The sequence below is a fragment of the Cariama cristata genome, unplaced genomic scaffold (assembly GCF_000690535.1).
Source record: "Cariama cristata isolate BGI_N322 unplaced genomic scaffold, ASM69053v1 scaffold16307, whole genome shotgun sequence".
In the NCBI taxonomy this organism is placed as follows: Eukaryota; Metazoa; Chordata; class Aves; order Cariamiformes; family Cariamidae; genus Cariama; species Cariama cristata.
In genome coordinates, this window is record NW_009627221.1 from 5,630 (window position 1) to 32,080 (window position 26,451).

Consider the following 26,451-nt stretch of genomic DNA (forward strand, 5'->3'; position numbering starts at 1 on the left):
AAAGATAAATCTTTTCTGCGTATCAATCTTTCTTAAACTGACCTGCAGCAGACAGCTTTACTCTTTTTGTCTAGTTAAAGGACATCTCTCCAATAATTTAGGATTAAAAAATTGGTTTAAAGGTACCGGAAATAGGAAAAAATAGGTTTACAAGAGTATTTGGGTTAGGTGTTTTGTCATCTGTTTTGAAAACTACTGTTGTAAAAGTTTGACAGGGAGACCAGGATGGAGAAACAGCAGGGAAGACTGCCATTCTATTTCTGCCTTTGCTAGAGCAGTCTTAAATGTTTCTTCTTGTGTTTCCTAGGTAAGAAATGTTGGCTTTTTTAACCTCTTCTAGGAATTATTACTTGAACACGTTTGAATACCTCTTGGTTGAACTGGCCATCTAAAAAAAAAATGAGCTGTCAATTTATGCAAACTTCCACCTGAATTTGCATCAAAATTCTAAATGACCTAAAACCTGCCTTGGTCAAATTTTTCAATATTTAGCTTTCCAAACAACTTCTTTTCTAGAAGGTAACTTCCTTTATAAGAATAGTGTTGGACTTACCCAGTGTTTGGTGGTGGGTTGTTTTTGGGGGAGGTGTGAGGGGTGTGACTGGTTGTGTGTGTCATCCTGTGTGCTGTCCCCCGCCCCCATTACTATTAGGGCAGAGGAGCTAGTTTTGGGTTTGGGGTTTTTTTAATGGGAGTCTGCACATTGTGAGACCTGACTGTCAAGTCAGCTCAGCTGAGGATATGGTAATGGATTTTTTTGGTGCAGAAACATGAGTTCTCAGGTGAAGTGAAAAGTTAATTTCTAAATGAGATTTGCCACTGAAAGACTTGTGATTGTATTTGGGGTATCAATCTGCTCTCCATGCTCTGAAGAAAGCTTAGGATGTCCCTTAGCAGGTTTTTATTTGTTTGTTTTTGGAGGGGGTTTTTTTGTGGTTGGTTGGTTTGTTTCTTTTATAGGACCACATGTGAATTTTTACATTTAAGGGAATAGTTGAAGTTTTATTGCTGGTGTAGGATGGTTATGAAAATGGAAAAAAATCATTCAGTTGGGCTAAGGCGGCATGTACTTATTTTTTAGCTAAAGCATTATAATGAGCACTTACTTGAACACCTTGTGCTTCTCAAATCCTTCTTGCCTTCTGATACTCTTTCTTTCATTATTCACCAGAAAAAGTTCTGACTTTCCTTGTGAAGAAAAAAATTGGATCTATCAATAATAAAATCCACATCACAATTGAATTTTCTTTTGGGTTGTTTTAGGTTAGTAGTATGTTCTTATTTTGCATACTTTGAGTTCAGGATATTCAACATACTGTTATTTTTAAATGAGTACCCACAGACTAATTTAAAAGAATCTGGCCGATGCATGAATTTGTATTGAGGATGTTGTGGGGACATAAATGTTTTTTGGTCTTTCCTTTAAAGTTGTTATCTTTTTCCCTGAAAGATGGTCGACCCTACTCTAGCAGAAATGGGAAAGAATCTGAATGAAGCAATGAAGATGCTAGAAGACAATCAAAGGTATGTGTGAAGGACAACAACTACAAAAACAATAGCTGTTTGTGCTAAGGGGAGGATTATTAATGTCGCTGTCATTATGCAGGAAAGAACTCATTTTCCTAGTAGTTTAAGGTCATATTGTCATTCTGAAGCTTACACCTATAGAAATCACCATTGTTTCTCAAATGATGGGATTTTTAAAATAAATGTACATATTTTATGCATATTCTGTCATATTCAGATCAAGTCCAGTGAGTCTGTTTTTTCAAAGAAGTTAGATTTTTTTTTTCTTATTGTTGTGCAAGTAACTTTTAATTCCTGTATATGTGAGACTCTTCTGTAAATTTGACATTTTCTGTTAAAGAACTAAAAACCCAAAACTTAGGAACTCTGTAATTCAGTCTGAGCTAAACTGCTGTGTTGGTCTCATCTGATTTATTTATGCAACTGTTGTCAGTGAAATAGATTGCAAACATGTCTGCTTGTATTTCTGCAAGTCAAAGTTAACTACATCATTGATGTTATAAAACACAAACTAAATACATAGTTTATTCTTGTGTCTTTAACTTAGAAAAGTGGAGGAAGAAAATGAAAAGAAGTATGCACGGAAGGATATTCCTGGACCACTCCAAGGCAGGTAGGCAATGACAACTTTTAGATAATGCTCTTGTATTTTACAGATTCTGAAAACACATGTAACATGTTTGTTATCCAAGCAACTTCTGTATTAATGCAAACGTTAACATTTGCCAGACATTATATCAACTTTTTCCATACTCGTGTGTGTGTGTGTGAAGATTATCATCTAACCAACTATTTCCATACTCATGTAGGAAAAAGAAAAAAAATATTACTTGTCCTTCGTGACTGAAATTTTGAATTGTTGGAATCTAATGAACTATTGGTGGCTACAGCTGTAATTGAGACTTAAAGTAAACGTAGATAAAGTTGTGCTATAGAGTAAAGATTTATGAAAACACCCAGGTAAAAAAACCAAAAAAACCAAAACTGAGACTGATAAGGTAGAAAACCTTAAAAAAGAACCCTGAAAAAAACCAAAAAACACAAATCAAACTCCACCTTTTCAGCACAACTGTCTTAAAAAAATTATACGGAACTGTGCATAAGGCAGGTAAGATCATTGTATCTGAAAACTACAATTTAAATTGGTTGTAGCCTCTTTGGAAGACAATCCTGCAGGAGCCCAAGCTAGCACTTCAGAAAATATTGCAAAATCTGTTGAAGTTTTCTGTGTACGTAAGTTAATCTTGTTTTTGAGTGAAGACACTGAATTAGCTTTTCTAAGAATAAAAAGCAATTTCAACAGTCAGTGTGTAAGTTCTTATATTACTGTAAATTTTAGTTGGAATTATACAAGTTGAAGTGTTGTGGGTCTCTTCCAGTTTTACCAGGTTAGAGTTGCATCATGTCAGAAGTCTAACGTAGCTTTTGTTTGCCAGAAACTAATACTTGTAGGTAGTTGTTTAAGAGATGCGCTGAGTTTATGAGCTGAAACTGGATCATGTGAAGAGAAATTTGGATCTTTAGCTATTACCTTGCTTTGTTGTGTATCAATAAGCAATTAAATGTTGTCAAGTCAAACTTTTCAGTCCAAATTTTCAGATTTCAGTAGACTTGTTTTTCTGTGAGTCTGAGTTCATACTTACTGAAGTGTCCTACTATAAGCAGGATTTTCAATGAATTGATTGAGCAACCTCGTCTTCATGATCTGTTTTTCTGAGAGCAAGGAACCATTTTTGTTGCTATACTCAACATTCTGTAAAAGTTCATTGTTGTCTTCATGTCTTACCATGCAATGTCCCAAATGGCCTCTTTGTTAGAAGCTGATACTTATCTTTTTTTTATGTGGTTTTTGCTTTCCCCTCACCGGTATGCCAGTGGCCAGGATATGGTGAGCATACTTCAGTTAGTTCAGAACCTAATGCATGGAGAGGAGGAAGAGGAAACTTCACAGGCCTACCGGTAAAGCCAATATGAATTATTGTATGTGGAAGATACCTGATTTTGTTATATTCTGATTATTATAGAATTTACATGTTTAAGTGTTTTAAAGTGTAAAGATACTGTGCAACCATGTAACTTTTTAAAGGCAACTTACATAATGTTGTTTTAAGTCTGAAAGTCTTATAAAAGTTTGCATACCAATAATTTTTTTTACTATCTCTCCCTGTAGATTTTAAAGAAAGAAAGAAAAAAAGAAATAAAAATTGTTTCCATTTTTCTGTAAAATGGAAATAATACTAACTAATCTGCAGAAGATTATTGAAAACTAACATTTGAAAAGAAGTTTGGAGATTTAAAAAAAAACAAAAAAAAAATTAAAAAACCCACAAAAAAACCCTAGAATAAACAAAAGAAAACCCCAACAAACTAATGAAAGATATGCCTCTAAAGATAGTAGTAATAAGTCTCCTGAGTTTTCCCTGCATGAGGAGAGAAAGGTATGTGTTTAATGCCCTTTAAAGTCCCAATGCAGATAAGGTGCGTAGTTCCAACTCATGCTAGCTAATTGGCTAAAAAAGAAGGTGAGGTGTTATCATAAGCAGCTAGGCCAAAGGAAGTGCAAGTGCTTTTGTCTGCACTGGCATTTTAGTTTGTCATTCACAATGGCAAGAAGGTGACTGTGGAATACTGTACTTCTCTCTGCTAAATATTTAAAATTGCATGTCAACAAATTCTGCCACTCTACAGTAAAAACACGCAAACCTAAAATTACTGTAATGTTGATGACCTGTATTTACTTGGCAGTTACTCTGTTCTGGCTTGCAGACTTCAAAATGTTGGTGAACAGGGTCACATGGCTCTACTGGGACATAGTTTGGCTGCATATATATCAGTGCTGGACAGGGAAAGACTGAGAAAACTTACAACAAGGATCCTTTCTGATACCACGCTCTGGCTCTGCAGGCTTTTCAGGTGAGTCACTGTGAATAACTTATGTATGACTAGTTGGTGATAATTGTTTAACAATATGTGTGACTGGACTGAGGATGTCAACAAAAGAAGCCACTGTGCCACAAACTTGCAGATATTCTTTCGAAGGTCTGAAATGCATCACATAATTTAAACCAAAAAATAGACTGCTTGTTGAATGGCAGGAACTTGTTACCAACATGGTTGCCATAAAAATCCTTCTATAAGGGCTATATGGTAGATCTAAGGGCCGAAGTACAGTTGCAGACATACAATTGGTCAAACATCTAACTAAATTCTTATTTCTTGAGGCATATGCTATGTTGTTGAGGCTTGGGGTACTTCATATTTTTAGAGAATATTTTCAGTTAACTTCTCATTTGCTCTTCCTGGGTCTAGTTTATTTTTCTAGGTATGGTAGGTGATGCTACTGAAAGTTGAAGTACAGTGAAATATTTCATAAATGCCTGTTTCATCATGTAGCATAGATATCTTAAACTGTTCCACAAGACAAGAATGGAGATCAGCTGTGTGGGGGTGTTGGAGTGCGGGGGGAATTCACTAATTAGAAATTCCTTTTTTTTTTCCTTCCTGAAGCACAAAAAAAAAACCAAACCAAAAACCCCCAAAAAACCGAACCAAAAAAAAACCCAAACACTTTCTCCTGCTCATGATACTGTATCTTTCAGAAAATCTTGCCAGTGCTACTGAGGAGATTTTTTTTTTTAGTGCAGTGCAAGATGAAACAGTAACTGGAGTTAACCCAAACTTAGTTGTTAGAATTACAAAGGAATTTTCTTACATTGATCTCACTTCTATCAGAATTATTTTATAAATTCAATTATTATCCTTATCTGTCTTTAAGTCAAAGATGTTGAAACTTTGTGCTATGATGAAATTTGAGAAGTTGCAGTTGCAGGTAATCCAGCTGTTTTGACAAATGTATATGTAAATAGAGTGTCTCAGTGATGTTTCTAAATGGCATGGCTAACAAAAAGAAATATTTCTGGTTTGAATCAAATATTTGATAACACTGTAATTTTGTGATTAATGCTGGATATCTGTTGGACTGTGGTCCCCAAAGTTTTGTGACCCATAGGTAAAAGCATTGAACAAATATCATGCTGTGAACTGCTTCATGCTTCTTGACATTTTATGTGGCTACGAGCAACACTAGAGGAGTTTCCCTTTGCCTGTGTTCGATCACAGAACTGTTCTGTAAAGGTGAAGTAAATGTTTGTATTTGGATCATTCTGGAGTTTAACTCTGGAATACTTGGCAGTATTTGTGCATCAGATAGCCTGTGATAACCTAAGATGTTTCAGTGCCTTTATGTAAATTTGTTGATAAATGCTACTCTTCAATTGTGCAAGACCACTGACTTACACGTTGCACAAAAATGCTAAAAGAAAAATCTAGCTTGCAAGTTGCATAATAAATTGACAGACCTACTACTTTCACTGTTGCTGTTTCCTTTTCTGCAGTTAAGATAGCTGAGGGATTACCCTCAATGTGGAACACTCATACCTTATCTCTTCTTTGGTTACTTTGCTCTTGTTTCTTGACTGTAAATGTTAATGTGCTGATCTGAGTTTGATTCTTAGAAAAGTTAAAAAAGGTGGGGGAGGAGCAGAGACGCACACGCACGCGCACACACCCATGCACATCCACATACCTACACACACACCCCTGCCCCGAGCCCTAAGAAAACATGCCTAATAAATGACATTGAAGGCAAAATAACCATAAAATCATTAAAATATTCCTGTAATTACGTAACTCATGTATTTGAAACATCTGGAAAACTGTCTTGCACTGTGCTGAATGGACTGTACTAAATTGTGGTCTTATTTTCAGACTCTAAAATACAAATGACATCAGTAATTTTGGGTATTACAAATTATCTCAATTTGTGATTTCGTAATAAAGTTTGCAAGTTTCTGCCCATTTACCTCACTTCATGTCTTTCATTCCAATTTTACTAACTTATGTTAAAAAGTGTTAGGTTGCATTCTCTTTAAAATTAGTGGTCCAGAATTTAAATATATATTAAAACCAGATGAAGCCTTTTGTGTGTTTCTTTCCCACTCTGCTTTTAGTAAGCAAGGTTTTGAACTCTGTAAAGGCAATCCCTAGGAACCCAGATGTTTTTTCTTTCTTACTTTGTCTCAGTCTAAATGAAAACATATACTAGGCTTCCCTCATTGTTAGTCTCAGCCTGTCTCATCCAAGTTTCCTTCTACTCTACTTTAGCCTGGGAAAATAGAAGTTTTTTTTGTCTATCATCTTTGTCCTCTTGTGAGCTCCTTTGCTGGTCAGTGTTATTTTAGTCACTAAACTAGCTGTTGGTTTTATTGGTCATATTTACTCAACTTTTCTTGCAGATATGAAAATGGATCAGCGTATTATCATGAAGATGATCGTGAAGGTCTCCTAAAGATCTGTCGACTCGTTATTCACACACGCTATGAAGATTATACAGTAGAAGGATTTAATGTGCTATATACTAAGCAGCCTGTCATATACATTAGTTCAGCAGCTAGAACAGGCTTGGGCCAAGCTCTCTGCAGTCAGGTAAAGTGAATCAGTTGGGGTTTTAGCTGCAAGTAGATCCTACTTGGCTTCATATTGCCTACTTGAAATTTAGATTTTAAAAATATATTCAGACTTTCCCTGCAAGAGACTGGTACTTGCAATATAGTCTAGTACACTGCTGGCAGCAGCCTTGTAAATTGGTTGGGGCAAGTGAAAGTTTTCCTTTAGATCCGTGTGGATCTGCTTGGAACTTCCACTGTTAGAAGTGAAGCTTCTTCAAGATTTTTCCCAGTACTACTATGTTGACTGAATATATGTATCCCCAAGCAAGCTGAGCAGGCTCTCTCTGCAGCTCTCCTGTTCCTTCTGCATGTTTGCTTGATCAGCGTTCCTTATGAGCAGGTTCCCTCATCCTTGTCTCTTCTTTGCCTTTCTATGGACAGAGTAGATTTTTATAGCTTACAAAATTATGTATGTTTCTTCGACTTAGGATGATGTGTCTGCCTGTTGAAACACAGTACAAAAAGGGGCATTTTGAAGAATGAGGGCTGAGCTTTGGCCTCAGAAGTTGATTTTAGGAAAAGCTTAACTTTGGTGATTTTTGAAAACTCACTTATTTTTCCTCATGGTAGAAACAATAGCAATGTGACTGAACAGGAGCACAACAGGGGGTGGGAGGGGGAAGGGAGCGTGAGGTGAAACCATACTTTGATGCCAGCCAAATATCTGCGAGCTAGTAACACAAAAATGTTATACAGTGTATAGGTATTACTTTATTGTGATTTCCAACATAAGTATAAAACATTCAAAGGAAGCAAAGTCCATACTGGGGGTAACCTCAGTAGCTGTAGTGGACCATATGTTCAAATTAAAACAATTTGTCTGAAAAAAATACTTTCAGGTTGCATTTACAATCTGTGTTTTCTAGCAACGATACCGTGGGAGGAAGAGAAATTTTCTGAATATTTCCAGTGAAAGGATCCTACGTGCTAACTTTTTTTTTTTTTAAAACAAGTGATTGTTTCTAGATTGCATTGTGCTTTATGTAGGCTGTTTGTCATGGTGAAAAAGACCCGAGCCCAAACATTCTGGATTTCCAAACACTGAGTTATTGCAAAATTTGTACTGCATGATGCCCCTGCACTCTTATTTTCGATAAACATTAAAACATTATCTTTTTTTTTAAAGGAAAACAGTTGAGGGAGAAGTAGGCTGTGCTGATCCTGCTGATCCCATTTCAGAAAGTCTTGTTTGGAATAGCAGGATTACCCCCACGACCCAGCACTTTAAGGAAACCCAGTTTTTCCTAATTATATTTAAAACTTAATGTTTTTGCCAAGTATTTATTTGCATGAATGTTTCTAGACTTAAATAAGCTAATTTAGGCCACGTACAGACTTTCCTATTGCATACCTAACATTCAGTGCACTAGTGGTATTTTTCAAACTTAAAATGGACTGAAATGAAGAGGCAAGTTCTTAAGGCCTTTGTTTGTCAAGTCTTTGGAGAAGGCAGGCAGAGGTGCTACTAACAGATAAAAATGTGGACTGCAGAGAAATAAAAATGGTGTCGTAGATGGAACTTGTCTCAACCAAAATGACTTGGGAAGTAGGTGGTAAAAGTTCATTGGAATAAGTTAGTGTATTTGATAAGCCAAGCGTTGCATGTAGTTATTGACCAAAGCTTCTTGATAGAGCAATCCTGCTAAGAATCAGTATTTTGGGAGCCTTTTGCTTCTGAATACAGAGTAGATTCTACTAATAGCAGTGATGCCTTATCTTTTGCTTATGAAGTAACCTGTCTACATTAGGTGATCACTGAACTTAAAAGTGATAGCGTTTTTATCTTAGATTTTGAGCAGCAGTGTATGTTGTAGAGGAGATAATTGGAACTGAGTAATCAGACATTAATTCAATTTCTGTTAAATGACAGGATAAAAACAAGCTAGTCTGCTGAATCTTCTGTTCAGTGATGGGTAAATCAACTAGATTTCACTTGTCTAGTGATCTTCCAAGTTAAAGCTCAAAATGTAGGAGACCTTGATTTCCGAGTTCCCCCTCATGTTAATGATGCAAAAGTTATCTGGAATTTGCCTCCATATCAAAGGAAGTACTTCAGACTTACCACCATGAATAGTCAGCTGAGCTGTATCATCAAAGTAGGCAGATTGCTCTCTACTCAGTAGTAAAGTGACTGAACCTCCAGTGGAACATGGCCCATGCACAAAGCATACCCTTGCTTATAGGATTTATTAATTGCAGGGGTGGCTAAGAAAAAGGGCTAACCAAAAGCTGACTGTTGTTTTTTTCTGGTTTCTCCTGTGCTTTCTTTTCTCTGCTATTAATTTGATTAGAAGTTTTAGTAGGAAACTTACTTTGTAATGTAGTATCCAGATTTTTATTGTCATGTTTGTTTATTTTTGTGTCACTTTGTAAATTTCTGTGAAAGTTTGAAATGAGTGTGTCTTGGTTGTTGAAATTCCATCATTTTTATTGCAGCTAGGGTTACCCCTTTCTTGCATGTGCCGTGTGCCTTGTAACACTATGTTTGGATCTCAACACCAAATGGTAAGTTTGTCTTTCTTAAGAGCTCTTTTGGTTTTGAGTTCTTTCTTTTTTTCTTTTTGATTTTTTTTTTTAAGCGTCATTAAATGAATGTCAAGTATGTTATTACAAAAAGCTTATTAATGTACTTACTTTTTCAACCTCTAAGTCTTCTGTGTTATAGCTGTACAAATCACAGATTGAAATCTTCTAAAAAGCCAACAGCTTGTATCTTGGTTTTGTCATTTGCAAGATATTTTTAATGGCATATAGTAAGGTGCTTTTTAGTCCAAGATTTCCAAAATATGTGTAGTTGGAAGTACACTTATAAACTACATGGTGTATTTGTGTTGTATTTTTCACAAATGCTTTATCTGACCTTCAGGTTATTTTACTTTTGAGAAGAAGACACTGCAAGCCGCAGAGACATTAAGAATGTCTTCCAAAACTTCAGAATGCTGTCCATTTTCACTCTTAATGCATTTTTCCAGTTCAGCAAAAACAATTCTGTATTGTTTGACAAACATTTTATAAATACATATCTTTTTCGTATTGATAACAGGATGTTGCTTTGTTGGACAGAGTAATTAAAGATGATGTTGAGTCTGGAAAACTGCCTTTGTTGCTTGTGGCCAATGCTGGTAAGTGCTATGGACAAACAATAACCAAAAAAGCATGCTATTTCATGAATATATATAAAATCCACAATAAAAATACATTTTCTTAAACAGCTTAGTGGTTGCATGTCGAGAAATATCAGGAAATACCTTAATGACCACACAATACTTATCTGTCTAGAGGGGTTTTTATTTAACTATTTAAAGTTGGACTGTACTGCTACAGTTCTGCTTATGTCAGTTAATGTTTTAATATGACTAGAATTTCTTTTAATGAGTGCAAATCTCTTGTTGAAAATCAGTTTCACATTAACACTTCAGAATTTTTTGATGGATGTCCTATCAACTTTAGCTTTAAAAATTATGTTTTTCTTCTGGTTAATTAAACATAACTACTCATGGAAAAAAATTTGGAATGAAGGAGGTGACTGTTACTTGCTTTGGACTGGTAAAAATATCTGAGATGTTAATCTTGATTTAGTTCCTTTAGTTGACATCATACTTTAAACATATTAAAAACATCTGCAATTCTTATCTGAGGCTGCTGGGTCTTTTAGTGCATAGGACACCTAATTTTCTGAGTATTTTAAATAAATATTGACAAGCAAAACAAGTATCTTGATTTTTTTTGTCTAGAATTCCAATTGCTCGTAAGTCACAATGAATCAGATATTAACATTGCATAGTGGGCTCTTTTTAAACATCCTCTTTCCTGCTCTTGTGTGACACTTTTGACAACAGCACAAGAGGTCCTTTTATGTAGAGTCCTAGTTTGCATGCTTGTCCTTTGTCATTGCCTTTTTTCCTTTTCAACAAAGGGACACCAGGTGCTGGGCACACAGATAAACTTGGCCGACTGAAGGAACTTTGTGAGCAGTATGATATGTGGCTCCATGTAGAAGGGTATGAAACTTGAAATTTATTTCTGTATAACTAGACTTATTACAAAGTCTAATGGACAGTACATAATTTTACAGCTGACCAGCTAGTAGGGAGCCATAGGACCGTCTTTATTTTTGTCATATTAAAGCATTTTATATGGTTATAATTTTGTCACTGTACGAGACACAAATTGTTTTACATATAACCACACCAATTAATTATACCTGTATTTCAGCGTAGATTAGTGGTTTGTTTTACTAAGATGGTAATCTTATCTACGCTTGCTTTGAAGAGCTTGGAATACAAATAAAAAGACCTTACAGGCCAAGTCAGGGGAGACATTATACAGTGATTACTGAGAATGAGAAATGAGAATGAAATGAGTGTGGAAGAGATGACACTTTCATTAAAGTTGTCAGAAAGACTGCTCCAAGTGCAGTGTGCAATGTAACTGGGAGGAGGATTAAACCAAGAGGAAAAGAAATTCCAAGAACTTAGACAATGTTAATGAAGACTCCAGTGCTATAAGATTTATTTTTTTTTTTTTTTGAGCCTGGAGTAGAGATTCTATTTCTCCTGGTATTTCATTATATAGCGTCATATTTGCGTGCTATTTATTTCTGATACCAAATTGATGATGAATTATGAGCAGGACTTCAGGGGATGATTTCCCCAAAGGTTGGACTGAAACATTTTTAGATTGAAATGGATTTTTACTTTTGGGATTTCAATCTTGGAATACCAAGTAGCAACACCTACTGCATTGTTAACAAAAAATACATGAACAAAAATTACCTCCCTTTACACATCAACATGAAATATTTAAACTGAAGATTAAAGTGCTATCTCTTAATGCATATTTAATATGTGCTAAACCCACTTTCTTTTTCTAGTGTGAATTTGGCAACTTTGGCTTTGGGTTATGTCTCCTCTTCTGTACTGGTATGTTTTAATATATCTAGAAATTTAATAATGTGCTCTAGATTTTAAGGTCATGATCTAATAAAAATATATATGGCTTGTATTCTGGTTATTCTAATAAACTTCAGGCTGCTACAAAATGTGACAGCATGACTCTTACTCTGGGTTCGTGGCTGGGTCTCCCGGCTGTACCTGCAGTGACACTCTACAGACATGAGGATCCATCTTTGGTATGTTCAACTTCTCAGTCATTATTCTCATGATCTTGAAACTTTCATCTTGATCATAGTGTAGTGTCTTGTTCTTTTATAAGCCTCTGAATTGTAATTTGCAAAAACTCCCCTATTTAAGCTGTGATGTATTCCATAAGCTGTCAAAAATGGAATAATTGGAGAGGTTAATAGTGGTTTGTTTATTGTTTCTTTTCCTCTTTAGTCCTTAGCAGCTGGGCTGACATCGAGTCAGCCCGTAGAGAAGCTCCGTGCCCTGCCACTGTGGCTCTCCTTGCAGTACCTGGGCCACGATGGGATTGTGGAGAGGATAAAGCATGCCTCACAACTGGTAAGCAGTAGCTTATTGGCACATTGTTCATGGATACTTTGCTTCTTTGAGTATGAGTTGGAGACAGTTCTATAGAATCCTCACCATCTGATTTAACAGTTTGTGTCTCCAAGCAGAAACAAAGTTCAGATAGCAATGATAGTACAAGCAACATCCAGATGGCTATCACAGAACACCATTATACTTAGGGATGTTTTTATAATAGCTGTTAATACATATTTTTGATTATTGTGATGCATTGTAGAAGAATCAACTAAAAATACTGTAGTTGTTGAGAGTATAGCTTATCAGTTCATATTGTGCTACAAACAAATTACGAAAGCAGAGTAAAGTGTTTTGGGGGAGGGATGTGCTTTTACTATTACATTGTATATTTTATTAGTTTTTTAATGAGAAATACTTAATCTTTGTTCTTTCTAAATAATGAAGTAACATAATCACTTTCTTTTTTTTCTGTCACTTCTTTATTTTAACTATTTTGCTTGAAAGCTGTTCAGAGAAAGACTTTATTTTCCTACTCGGCATTGTATCGATTTAAGTAATAGTAAATTATAAATGCCTGACAAAAAGGACTTCAAAACATTTCTTCAGATACAGTGGCAAGAGCACTATTTTTGAAATCAAGTCCTTACCCTAGTAAAAATTAAGGTCCAGTATAATGTATTAGTTAAAAAATGCGTTGTTTATATGCAAAACATTTTTCCTTAAAGGTACAGCACTTAGAAAAAATTCAAAGAAGAGCAAAATGGAAATGGAAGGTTTTCTGTAATGGTTAGTGAAGAAGCTATTGGCACAAAAGACTTAAGAGTGACAAAGTATCATTAGTCATTAAGATTTTGTGGCATCTAAGATTGATCTTAGCTTTTATAATAGTCTATTAATAGTCTTAAACCACAATGTAAGAATGTTTTTTCTAATGAAAATAATTTAGAAAGCCATCATAACCAGTTGCTATGGTAGCTTTGAGAAAATTAACTGTTCTGCTATACAGTGTACTTTAGTTAGGCATCAGAGTTGTAATATCTCTGGAACTTTGTCAACAAATACACTAAGACACTATTTTAATGCAGGTTGCTTTGTAGTCAGTGTTTTACTAAAAACAGAAAATATTTTTCCATTACATTCTAAACTTACAAATAAGAACTGGATGAATCTCTGACATGTTGTAGGGGTTTGTTCAGTAATAGAAATGATGGTAGTGACTATTTAACATTTTTCAGAATAATTTTCAACTTGTAAAACTGTGCATTTGTCTCTTCCTTTTGTTTCCCTTCTGCTGTGATTTTTTTTTTTTTTAGAGTCAAAGGTTGCTGGAAAACTTGAAAAACCTGGATTTCATTAAAACTTCGGTACAGTCTACATTTAATACTTTGGTTATATAGCTTAGTTTTTGCTTGTTAAATGACAAGAATAACTTTGGTTAAAAAAAATATTTAAAAATAGCCATTGTTTTGAAGATGCTTGGTATCTTTCTAATGAAGTTCTGGTGTTCAGTGAAATTGTGTGGTTTGGTTGTGTGTGAACTCTAGACTGTATTTGTTCCATTGCTGTGTACTCAGGCACTCAGTGGAGCTGTCAGAACAACATCCAGAAATTATTTCCATGGGTTGATTTTAATTCTATTTAAAACATGGATTTGTTCAGTAATACATTTATGAAACCAGTTTCCATAAGCCTCTCTAATACATTCTGGCTGCATCTTACCCTGCTGTTGAGATTATATTGTGAACTCTGTGAAATTCTACGCAAAAATTATTTAGGCTGAGGTTTTTACACCAGAAATAGTTTTAGAAATTACATCTAATGTATTCATTCCAAATTCAGCTTCTGTGAGATGTTGTGTTCAACAGGATTTGGTGGGTTTACTCCCCCTTCCCCCCCGCCTTAATTGTTACTTGATGTATAGAAAATATATTCAGCTTAGTTTTCTGAGGCAATAGATAATTCATGGGTCATTCTGAGTGACAACAACCATTTTTATAAAAATTGTTTTTCCAAGGGTATTAGTGGCCTTGGGAGTTCGAGTTACTGTAGCACTTCCCCCTTCTACTTAAATAAATCTTGCCTTTTTAGGATTGTGAAATGTAGCCTCAGATTACCTCCAGGAGTTGCCCAGTCCATTTCTCCTATCCCCGAAGCAGGATCAATTATAATGTTATTTCTGGGGTGATTTCCAAGATAATTTTTTTTGTTAATATCTGAAAATGCTTAAAGCTAAATAAACTAATGAAAATGCTTAGGTTTCTTGCTTTATAGTGCCCAAATTTTAATTATGCATACTTTAAATCAATACATTTCTGCTTTAACTGAATAACAATGTACTTTCCTGTGTTTACAGATATGTTTACTTACACTCTTAGAATTAACTTGTAATACTGAGATAGTGTGAACATTGTTACTGCTGTCAAAACAAAATGCTCTGCTTTGCTCAGCAGTCTAAGGAATTATACACAGTGTTAAATCTTTAAAAAATCTGTGAAAATATATCCTTTTTTTCTCTCTTTTTTTTTTTTCTTTTCTTTTTTTTGAAGGTTGAAGATGAACTGAGTTCACCAGTGGTGGTTTTCAAGTTCTTCCGGGAATATTCAAATAGAGGTATGTGATTTATTTAAAAACAAAACAAACCTGTCTACAGTTTTTTAAACTACTAATTCCTAAAATTAATTTGATGAGGTAAGTTATGTAGTGCAATTCTCATGTGTAACATGCTTTTAAAAAGGTTGTGAATGCTGGTTGTAATCTAGTGATAGAATCCATACATGAGATAGCTTCTTTTTATAGATAGTCTGCAGTGTTACAAATTTTCATAAGAAGTCATTTTCTGCCTTCTTGAGGAGAGATCTGCATATGATCTTGATCTTGAGAGCAGATGATGGAAGTCTGTCATGAGCTGCAAGCTGTAATCTGACTTGGTTTTGTTCAGGCTTTCTGTTCCTTTTAAACTTTTTAGTGGCTAATTGCACGAACCACGTTTCTCTGTTTTACTGATTACACTTGCTGTTGCAATAGCTGTAAAAATAGCAGAACACATTAGGAACAACTCTGGAAGTACTGTCATGGGTATGCAGTAGCCATGCCACCTGTGGCTCTGAGCAGAACACCCTTACTTAGATGTGCTCTCCAAGAAAGAGGATTTTTGTCCTCGGTTGCAACACAGGATGATGCTCTGCTGTTTGTATGTGCACACTCTGAGGGTGGGGACATGTCCGGCTGGGATGAGGCAAAAGACTGCTAGAAAACTATAGTTTTGTTATGAGTGATTTTAATTGACTGTGGACTTTTTTGTGTTGGGCATGGGGGAGGATTGTTTTTGGTTTTAATCTAATTAGTGGTTGCATTCACAAAGTAAACCTATTCATCCATATGCATTGACTTGGTGGATTGCTTTATACATTGATGCGTTTAGTTGAAAAGCTTTACTAGGGAGAAGTCACCCACCTGAACTATAAGGATGTAAGATGTTTGGCCATTTATGCATGTTTTATGTGTATAATGGACTCTTAAATCCTTAGCATTATTTTTGTGTGGTCTAAATCAGAAAGTCATCCTTAAAACTTGATTAAAAAAGTAGCTTAATTCATCAAATTAATATTGTAGCCTGCTGTGACAGGATTTTGCTTTGTGAAAACATTGTTTTTATTTCCATTGGGGCATTTGAATCTCAGACCTGAGAGAAGTATTTTATTGGTTGTTTTTAAAACTAGTATATTCAACTCTGGTTTACTTCTAGTATTTGTCATGTTCAACATACCTTTTTTAAAAAAAGATCCTTGTTAGTCTGCTTGAGGTCCAGTACATTGAGTAGATGTGACATTACCTAGGAAATGTAATTGTCTTTTATCTAAATTTTAGGTTGCCTTTTGTTTAGTTAAGTAAATAAAAATCCACTTCTGTGATTCTTGTATCTTTGGATTCAGATCAAACCTCACATGCTGCACAGGCCTCAACTATTCAACACCCCATAATAAGCAACGAAAGACACATTTATGATGCTTTCAATCAGTGGGTAAGAATGGATGCTTTTTCTCTTTAGGAAAAAAGAAGTGACAGTGGAATGCTTCCAGGAGTTCATCAGTAATTATAAAACCTTTGGTAGACTAGTTTGATAGTTATTCTTGATCTGATAGCCTTTGCCAAACTAGTGGGCATTTTGGATTTAGAAGATGAATTTGCTCTGAAGCAAAGTTGCTTTCACATTTCTGATTATTTTACGTGTAATTAATACTGAAATTATTACTGCATCTTAAGCTGTTGGTAGTGGATTTCTTTTTCCTTGGTCTTGTGGGAATATGTGAAAACTTTAAAACTCTTTTTAATCAGCTAGGTGCTTCATCGACAATGTCGGTAGTCATGAATAGACAGTCTTTCTTTTATAGATCTTAACAGAATTTATTCTAGAAACCTGTGCTTTCAGAGAGCTGAGCACATAACTATTTTGGATCAATTGTGTAGTAATCATGGCATACTTAATGACAGTGACAATTTTGCAGAAAATTCTGACTTGTAACACTTGTAACTTATCCTGAATTTTTGTGATTTTAAGTACATGTCCCACTTTGTCATATTAGCAGCAAGATAATGTATTTTGTTACAAGAAGTGATTTTGAGGAATACAGAAAACCGTGTTTAGCGTGTGGTTCTCCTTAAGTGTGGGAAGAATGTAGCCTGAGTCAGTGACTGCAGGAGGTCATGCTCTGTATGTTTCTTTAACTGTGCCTTACCCCTTCAGCTAGGAGAGCAGTTGGCACAGCTGGTTCCTGCAGGTGGAGTTGATGTGGTAGAACTGGAAGATGAAGGCACATGTGTGCGTTTTAGCCCACTAATGACTTCCGCAGGTAACATTCACTTAATTCAGCCACTTGTAAAAACTGGGATTTGCTGTAGAATTGTACAACAATCTCCTGGTGAAAAAGCAGATATTCTCAAGAAACTCTCTTTAGTATATTCTCCTGTGGTGAGGATTTCTTATAAACAAAACTATCTCAGCTTTATCATTCTGCTCTGCCTTGTCAATGGGTGCATTAGCTGTTGTGGGTAACATTGCCTCACTGCCTCTGCAGAGAAAGACTTTTACTGATTATTTTTAAAAATCATTAGGAAAAGCAAGGGGAGAAGCTCGTTGTTTCTAACAGTTACAAAAGAAATAGGAAAGAGAAATCATCCCTACCTTCCTTTCTGTTAGCTGCTTAACACAAGATGCTTGATCTTTCTACACAGGTGTTTCAACACTGAAATGGTGCTTGCATTCAAAATATAGCTACATAACTAGAAGAATTATTTACTAAACCTCTAGGGTTTTCTGTAATTACTGGGGGGTGGGGGAATAAACATCTGTGGGTTTGAAAGTGTCTTAAATTTCATGTTTAAGCCAGCACCGTATATATACTTTGTTTAGACTCAGCAGATGCACAGAGCAACTTGCAGGGGCTCAGGGTGATGCATGGTGTCTCTTTTTAGCTTGTGTGGGGTGAGTGACTTAGGCTGTCAAAACACCTGATGCTGACGTGAGAAGATCCTGGTGTACACAGAGAAGTAGATATTAGAATAAAATTACTTGGTGATGCTGCGATGCTTGGATTGTTCGATTTGTTTTAAACCAGCATGGAAGCTAATTCATGATCTGTTTGACTGCGGGAAGAGGAATTTTTCTGATGCTAGTCACTGATGTAATGAAAAAGGGTATTGTCCTTATTAATTTGTAACATCAGAAGATCTTTTCTATTAGCTAATTTTTTTAGGGAATCCTTAGCGCTCTCCATTTTGAAGTATCAGTGGAAAGATAATTGAAGAAAAACCTATTATATAGATTGATATTTCAATACTATCTGTAAATTGTATTAATGATTGACTTACAGAGTGGCTTCTTTACAGATGACTTAATTCAGATCTCTATGTGATATCTATTCACTTTTATCACACACTAATACATCAGCTCTTCAGTTTTAGGAACAGAAATACAAGATATTGATCAGTTAGTAGACTGCTTAAAAATGAAGATACCAATATTGACAAGTACACTGCAACTGAGAGAGGAATTTGAGCAAGAAGTGAGAAGAACAGTAGGCCTGTTGTATATTGAAGATCTTAGCTGGCCAGGATTAGGTGTCGTAAGGTAAATTTTTCAGTATTTTCTTCATTATGTATTTGGATAGTCTGTGCGTTCACAGAAGGGAATATGTGGTCTCTTCAGTGGTGATTTGGATGTATTGTTTGCTCTTTATTATCTGGCTTTGCACCCAGTTGAAGCTTTTGAGTGCTTTTTGACAAATTACCTTTATAATGTTGTGGGATTTTTTTTTTTTTTTTAAAGAAAAGCCAAAAAGCTGTTTTAGCAAAATTAGGGCAACAGTTCTAATATTGGAGGCAGTGTGTGGATCTGTTAGATGGATATGTAGTATGCAAGTGCATCCTACTGTATTTAGCCAAGCGTAACTTAACATTTTTATCTGTAACGGGATTCACTTATATACTGAATACCACTTCAAAAACCCCTTCAAGTGTCTGTTCTGATCTCTGATACAGTCTTCTGGGAAGGATTCCGTATAGTGAGAACAGTTGAAGTATAATCAATATATTACGTAGAAATCTGTTGTGTTCCATTAAGTCTGCAGCAGCAAGCTCGCCCCAGCCAAAATCTCTGATTACAAATGCCAATAAACTTGTTGATCTAAGCTGTAATGTTCTGAGATTTTTGGTTTGTAAAATACAGAAATTGCTAGAAACATACTAAATGTGTATATATTTTGTATGTACTGTAAAGTGAAATTACTGTCTTCTGGCTTCGTTTGAAGATACAACTATCACAGTGATGGGAAGAATGATGACAAACAAGAAAAAGAACTAGAAAAAATCAATACAGAACTTCTGAAAAAATTAAATGAACTGGAGTCGGATCTCACTTTTTCTTTGGGTAACTGCACTATTTAAAAAACTTCTGTTCAAGCTAATAGTCATTTATTTTACTGGCTGTGATACAATGGTTCAGTAGGTCATTTGTAGATAGGTCATTATAATGCAAAATTACACTGCTGTGTATATGGTTATTGTAGAAACAATATCTGTAACTTTGCTTCCTCCTCACCTCGGTTTCAGTTAGTAAATGTTCAGGAGGGTGAGCAAGCTGCACTGTTCTCAGAAATACTTGTGAAAACTGACTTACGAGCAACTAGACCAAAAAGGGTTTCCTTGTCAGAAAGAATCAAAACTGTGGTGTTCCTCTTTGTAAACTGAGCCTTCTCAGTTAGTGCTATATCTAGTGAAAAGCAGATCTCATTCAAAACCCACTGACCAGTTCACTGCTTTCTATGGCTAGATTAAAAGCTTCAGATAACTTTCATGATAATTAGCAGCACTTTGACATTTACATAGTGCCACATTATAGCTGAAATAATATTAATTTGCTTACTCAGAACTCTGATCTCTTTCTAGTCAGCTTTCAAAAATTCAGTGCCCTAGAATTGTGGAATGAAGCAATCTGTAAATGGCAGAAAGTAACAACTTCGAAGCATATTCAACACTGGTATTTATTATACAACTCCTTGGCTGTATAAAGTATCCACTGTTTTTCTTGTTTGGATGTTGTTTTCTCTTGTTTTAGAAAACCCGCTGGGCTGAGCTTTTTTAGTCTGCATAATTTATACCTATGCAGATACTGCCCTTAATTACTGAAGAGTGTATGTGTGTATGTATTAGGATTTCCAGATTTGCAAGCATGAGTGTTGCAACTATTGTGGGAATGCATTTTTGTACATCACAAAGACTTGATTCTCCCTGTGATCACAGGTCCAGAATTTGGAGGGCAGAAGAACTGCGTTTATATTGGCATGGTAACTGAGGATCTGGATGTGTCAGAGTTAGTTGAAACTATTGCAGCAACAGGCAGAGAAATTGAAGAAAATTCAAGAGTATGTATTAATAAATCACGGAGCATTTTAGCACCTTAATTTTTTTTTTTCCCTCCTTCCATATTGGCTTCAGGACATGGTTTTGTTCTTTGTGAAAGTAAAAATTGTACTTGCCTGCAACCAACTGTATTAATTACTGTGGGAGTAATCATCTGTGTACACAGGAGAACTTTTGTTACAGGATTATAGTATTCTGAGAATGTCCTGATTTATGTTCATGGTCCTGTGTTTTAGTAGTTCTAATGAAACACTTTAGTAGTACTAAAATAGGCTCATTTTGTCGCTAAAATTTAAGCTGCCAAAACACACAAAAACCCAAAACCAATGAAAAACCCAACCCAAAACGGAAGGGGAAGGCTGCTTGTAGCTGGTGTTTCTCATCACTGCTAGATGCGGTGGGATTGAGATTGTTTATATACCAGCTTTAAAATAAGACTATACCCTAAAATGTGTGAAAAATTTTAAATTGGTGGCTTAAAAAAGATATTACAAGTTGCCTATTGAAGTAATAAAGCTGATGATGCAACTCCTTTTTGTAATTACCTGAACATTACCAAATGTTCTCTAAAGTAGTTTTCCTAAATGACCTGCATCATAAATGAATGTCTGTCCTTTCATTCCTCTAATGTTGGGCATTTCATTTCCTCACCTAAAAAATAAATAGAACTTCAGAAATCCTTTGCCTATTTCTGGCCATGGGAGTGTGTTGATTTTGGCAATGAGATCTTTTTTTCTAGCAGTGTTTTCTGGAGACTTTCTGCCCACTCTTGACTCCCTATGCTGCTTTGAGGGTGAGATGAAAGATGGTTTGCCTGTAGAGTACTTTCCGTTTTTTAACTGTTGTAGTTGAGAGATTAGGAACCGAATGTTGGAATGTGGGCTACTGATCCTGAAGCTTCTAGGGAGGAACAAAGAGTAGTGGAGGACTTGGAAAGGTGCAGTCTTTGGAACCAGCCAGAATAACTCTGTGGTACTGAAAACATCCGATACCATTTGGTCCAAAATAGAGAAGTAGAAACAACCTGTAAGGATGACACTTGCATTATTTAGATAAGTGATGTTTGGTGCAAGAGAGAAGCTTTTAAGAAAAAAAACCTACTCCAGTATCAGCAAGCCCTTAGGACATATAGATAAGTACACTAAAAGGCAGAACCAAAATTTAAGACAAACCTCTTGACAGGACCAGAAAACACCGTGGTTCTTCCTTGTACTCTAAATGCAGTCCCATTGCAGTCCCTTCTAGAGTCAGCACCTTGGGGTATTTAGCTTGCAGTCAATTCATGACTTGCCTCTCCCCCAGGGAAAAGGAGCAACTTCCTCTTTTTCCTTTGTTTTTATTTACTGGCAGTAACCGAAATTTTTGGCATTTTGGAGAAAGTGCCTGTCATCTAGGCTTCATGCAATATTAAACCACGTATTAAGTTACAGAAATTGGCATTTGTCTTGGACAAGACAAAATTGTGACTTTGTTTTTTGACTTCTTGCATGTGTTCATTTATTGCCCCTACAGCTCTCCCAGTAAGCTGCTTGTCCTTTGCAGTATAAAACATCACTGATGCTGGCATAGGATGCCACAGGGATCAGATTGGCAGTTGTATATTAAATTTGGAAAACTAAGTTGAACCTACACTGACACATACCTGGTTACACTTTACTGTGGGGCTGGTTTAAGTCCTGGGTACTTTAGAAAGCAAAATGTACTTTCTAAACCTAAAAATTCTTCCCAGTCAGATTCAGCATCTGACGAACACTTATGTGCTAAGCAGATCTTTGAAGACTCTGGGTCACAGGCTCATTTCTAAGTGAAAGAAAAATAGGTACCATTCCTGTTTAAAATGGCATTCTGTCCTCTGGGTATATCTTTTAAAAAATCCTGCAGCCAGCCTGTATATTCTTTAATCTCCAGTCATAATGAAATAGCGATTATCAAATACTGTCAAATTAGAAAAATATCTGACTACTGTGTTTACATCCTCAAAACCTGAACTAAAAAGACAATTTGAAGTCCAAATAATATATATCATAATTTCTGGTTTTTATTAGCTGTTGGAAAACATGACTGAAGTTGTTAGAAAAGGGATACAGGAAGCACAACTTCAGCTTCAGAAAGCAAACGAAGAACGACTTCTGGAAGAGGTAAGGCTCTAAACATTAGTTATCTAGGTAACTTGAAATAACTTGTCACCACATAGGTAGCTTGCTCACCAGCCCGTGTTTGCTTGTGTATGTTGTAGGGACTGCTACGACAAATACCTGTAGTAGGCTCTGTGCTGAACTGGTTTTCTCCATTCCAAGCCTCACCGAAGGGAAGAACGTTTAATTTAACAGCAGGTAGGACTCGGTGCATCTGCAGCCATGTTACGCTGCTGTTAGGACTGTTTCCAACTTTATACTAAAATCGCAACACGCTTTCTTGTGCTGATTTGATCGCGAGTGACATAATCCACCCTCAGGATGTAAAAGAACACGCTCTTTGCTATTTCTGTAACACCTCGTAAGACAATCTTCTAACCTCACTTGTACAGTTTACATTTTGTTCTTGCATGTTGAGCCACATTAAAAAAGCTACATTAGACATTGGCGTTATTAAGGAGGAACCATTTCTGTGAGTTTTGGCTACATAGGCTGCAAGTTTGGTGTTTATGCTGGGTTTGTAACTGTGTAAGGCAGCAGGGTAGCTTGCATCTTAGAACATTGCTTCCCCATGTATACGCACGTGTATGTGTGCCGCAAATGGGCACTCAGGTGTTCCACTGCGCTACTGGAACGTGATGTCTCCATCTGAAATTCTGGTTTGAGAGGTCACCTGGCTCTTGCCACATTGTGAAAGGACTAGTTTGCATCCTCAATAGTGTAGTGCCTGACAAGGGCAGGCTAAAACTAGGTGAGGCCTAGCATGAACCTGGCTTTGTGGGAGACAGTAATGAGTGGAATAGTACAATGTAAAAGACTATTATTGTACTCCTGTATTTGTAATTCATGTCTGGTCATGTGAAAAGAACTGTCTGTAGCTTTTACATCATTAAGACTGATGGACTAACATAATACTTTCTGAAATTACAAATTGCCACTGTAAAAATTGTGGCAGAGTCTTAAAATAATCCTGAACTCAGCAAAGTGTCTGTTGGCCCTAGAACAATAGCCCATCTGTGTGTCTCTGTAAACAGCAATGAAGGCTTTCTGCTGTATTTGGGATCTTTCTTTCTGTTTTTGATGCACCAACTGGAAGGCTTTTACGGCAGAGAACAGCAAGGTTTCCTTGGGAATGCTTACCCGCCCCCCCAAAAAACTCAATCCCCCTTCCACGAGCACCGCTCAGTAGCTTGCCACTGGGAATACACCATGGGCCCAGTGGAGAAGGCAGAGAGGACTACTGGGTGTAGCAGCACTGTGAAGCGAGTGTGAGGGGAAATTTTATTCATCTTTGTACATCTCAGCACTCGTGTTCCCAGGTACTCAGAAATGGATTACCATCAAGCAGCAGTTTCAACACAACGTAGCACATGCAGTTTCAGAAATATGCATTAAAAATAAGGTTATTACATACAAGTTTTCTGTTAATCTGTATTTATAAGGTATAAGTTGTGCTATATTCAACTTGATACTTTTTTTTTTAAAAACTTGCAGGCTCTTTAGAATCCACAGAATCTACGTACGTATCAAAAGCCCAAGGAACAGCCACTACTCCACCACCAACTCCTACTTCCAGCCTTGCAAAGCAAAGACTTCCTGGTAAGCTTTTACATCTTAGTTTTATCTCTGAAACTTGCTAAAAGTCCTGCCCTCTGAGTTGCATGACACCGGAAGACCCATGTGATCTTCCCTTTTGTAACATCTGGAACTAGACCTCATCTTCTAGTGTCTTAAGTCCACCTTAAAAACCTTAATTTAAACATGGCACAGGACACCACCTCAATCTGTTTTCTCCCCAAGAATTCTTCCTGGGACTCCAGGAAGTTGTTATCCCATTAACTGACAACTGACCCTTCCTCTGGAATATTATGAGGTTATTGAGTTTTAAAAATTAGCAGGTAAACAGGCCAGAAGTTTTATTTGAAATAAAAGCATGAATAATGTATAATCATGTATTTGAGCAACTGCATTTCTGTTGCTACCTAATAATTTGTGGACAAAGTCATTCTAAGGTGAAGATCTATTAAATCTGTGGCACTTTCTCATGTAGTTGTATTAGTAATTAATGTAGATTTGACTGGCAGGAAATCCATAGTTTTAACTAGCCTTTTGAGTCGGCTGGCTTCCAGCCTGTGACTTTCAGTGCAAGTTTTTTACCCTAGAACAACTTCACTGTGCATGTACATATGTAGGCAGCTCATTTTTCAGCTGAATTTTAATGGTCTCTCTGTACATAGGATAAAAAAAGAAACCCACGTGTGCTATTGCCTTGCATACGTATCCGTAACTGCAAGAAAAGATGTCTAGGTTTAGGGTATGAGTTAGCACCCAAATAAAATCTGTCTTTGCAGCTGTAAAATTCAGATACTTTCTTTGAAACTTAACTTGTGCCTACCACATTTGGTACTTGCTGCCTTCATTGGTACTGTATTCTTCAAACTCTTTACAGGTCAGAAAATTTTTAAAAGGTCTTTAAGAAGTTCTGATGCATTCAGTGAGACCAGTTCAGTCAGCCACTGTGATGACCTGGAGAAGATGGATCAGAGACCCCCAACTCTATCCCCTGGCGAAGAGCAAGGACCTCTGCAGGCAGAAAAAACAGAGGAGCAGAAGGAGGTGGCACAGGCAGCGAAGACAGACACTGAGGATGTTCAAAGCGACAAATCGCCACATGACTGCACAAAGGTAGAGGAACAAGGAAGTCAAAGATAAAATCCAGACTGTGGACTTCAGACTTTGCAGAGGAAGCCCGTGCCCTGAGTGGCCGGGTATTAATGATGCATTTGAAATGTGAACAGTGCCACACACTAGTACAGTAATAACTACTGTAACTTATTAACTGGGATTTTGCACAAATATAAATTTCCCCCCATGGGACAGAGATTTGTCTTATTGTACACTCGTTACAGTTGCTTTAATCCTCCACATGTCAGTGTCACCAAAGTACTAGTGAAATTAAGTGCTCATACACATTTGTAAAAACAATTGACAGTTATCCTTCCGGTAGGAATCTACGCATGATTATAGTTGCTAACTAACCAATCAGCCGTATACAAGATTCAGAATACAGTTGCACCCAGTAATTGTAAAATGATCTTATGTTCATACACTTTAAAAACAAAAATCAACTGCCAGTTGCTCACCTTTTTAATACTTAAAATTCAGTTTAGCCTCTCCTGCAAAACATCTCCTGAAGTCACACTGGCTCTGGCTTGCTGCTTTTTTACCTCCTGCAGACAGACCACTGCCAAGCAGTTGTGGTGGGGTGAGCCTGAGGGATGGATGCCTGCGTCACTCAGCAGTACTTTGCCATCAGCCATTGTTTCCTGCTGTTGTATGACTTGACCCCTTCGGCTGAGGCCCCAGGTACAGCAGGGACTCAGTTACTGAGTTTTAAAGCCTTTTAGAAAGAAATAGTGCTTCTTGCTTCTGCCACTGGAAAGAATCACCAACATGCCATTGTTTTCCTTTGCACGGTGTTTATAAACCAAATACTATTGAACACGTTTATGTAGTGTAACTGGAGTTCTTTCTGTTGTGTATTTTTTAAAAAGATAGTTGTAGTGAAGCTTGAAAAACCAATACATTTGTGACGGTTTCAACACTTATTTTTTGAATAGCAGTAACTTACCTATCGTAGGAATTGTACAGCCTCAAAGAAATTATATAGGTTATTTACACTACAGCACAACTTCATAGTGTCTAGGACTACTTAATGCACAAGCAAAGCTTTGGATAAATCAAAAGCTAAGGTGTAGAAGTCTTCCCCCCATCCCGTCCCAAATTATCTTAATCACCTTGCTGCAATTCCAGAGTCTCCTGTGGAAAGGAGATGTTTGGAAAAGCTTGCCTTCCCCGAGGTATCCGATTTTGAGGAAAACCATCCCATCCCTACAGAAGCGGATACAAGTACTGTAG

General features: G+C 36.5%; 1 protein-coding gene across 1 annotated transcript; it reads left to right on the top strand.

The window, feature by feature from the left end:
- Window positions 1-1,450: 1,450 nt before the first annotated feature.
- PDXDC1 (pyridoxal-dependent decarboxylase domain containing 1) lies at window positions 1,451-25,495 on the top strand. Its single transcript, XM_009704367.1, has 22 exons — window positions 1,451-1,524; window positions 2,075-2,140; window positions 3,403-3,486; window positions 4,294-4,440; window positions 6,822-7,011; window positions 9,471-9,539; window positions 10,078-10,156; window positions 10,951-11,035; window positions 11,908-11,956; window positions 12,064-12,165; window positions 12,371-12,496; window positions 13,795-13,845; window positions 15,028-15,091; window positions 16,414-16,502; window positions 17,226-17,331; window positions 18,437-18,608; window positions 19,288-19,406; window positions 20,279-20,400; window positions 22,444-22,536; window positions 22,635-22,731; window positions 24,028-24,132; window positions 24,983-25,495. Exons 1-22 carry the CDS (start codon window positions 1,451-1,453, stop codon window positions 25,243-25,245), a joined length of 2,352 nt encoding a protein of 783 aa, XP_009702669.1. The 3' UTR covers window positions 25,246-25,495.
- The last annotated feature ends 956 nt before the right edge of the window (window positions 25,496-26,451 follow it).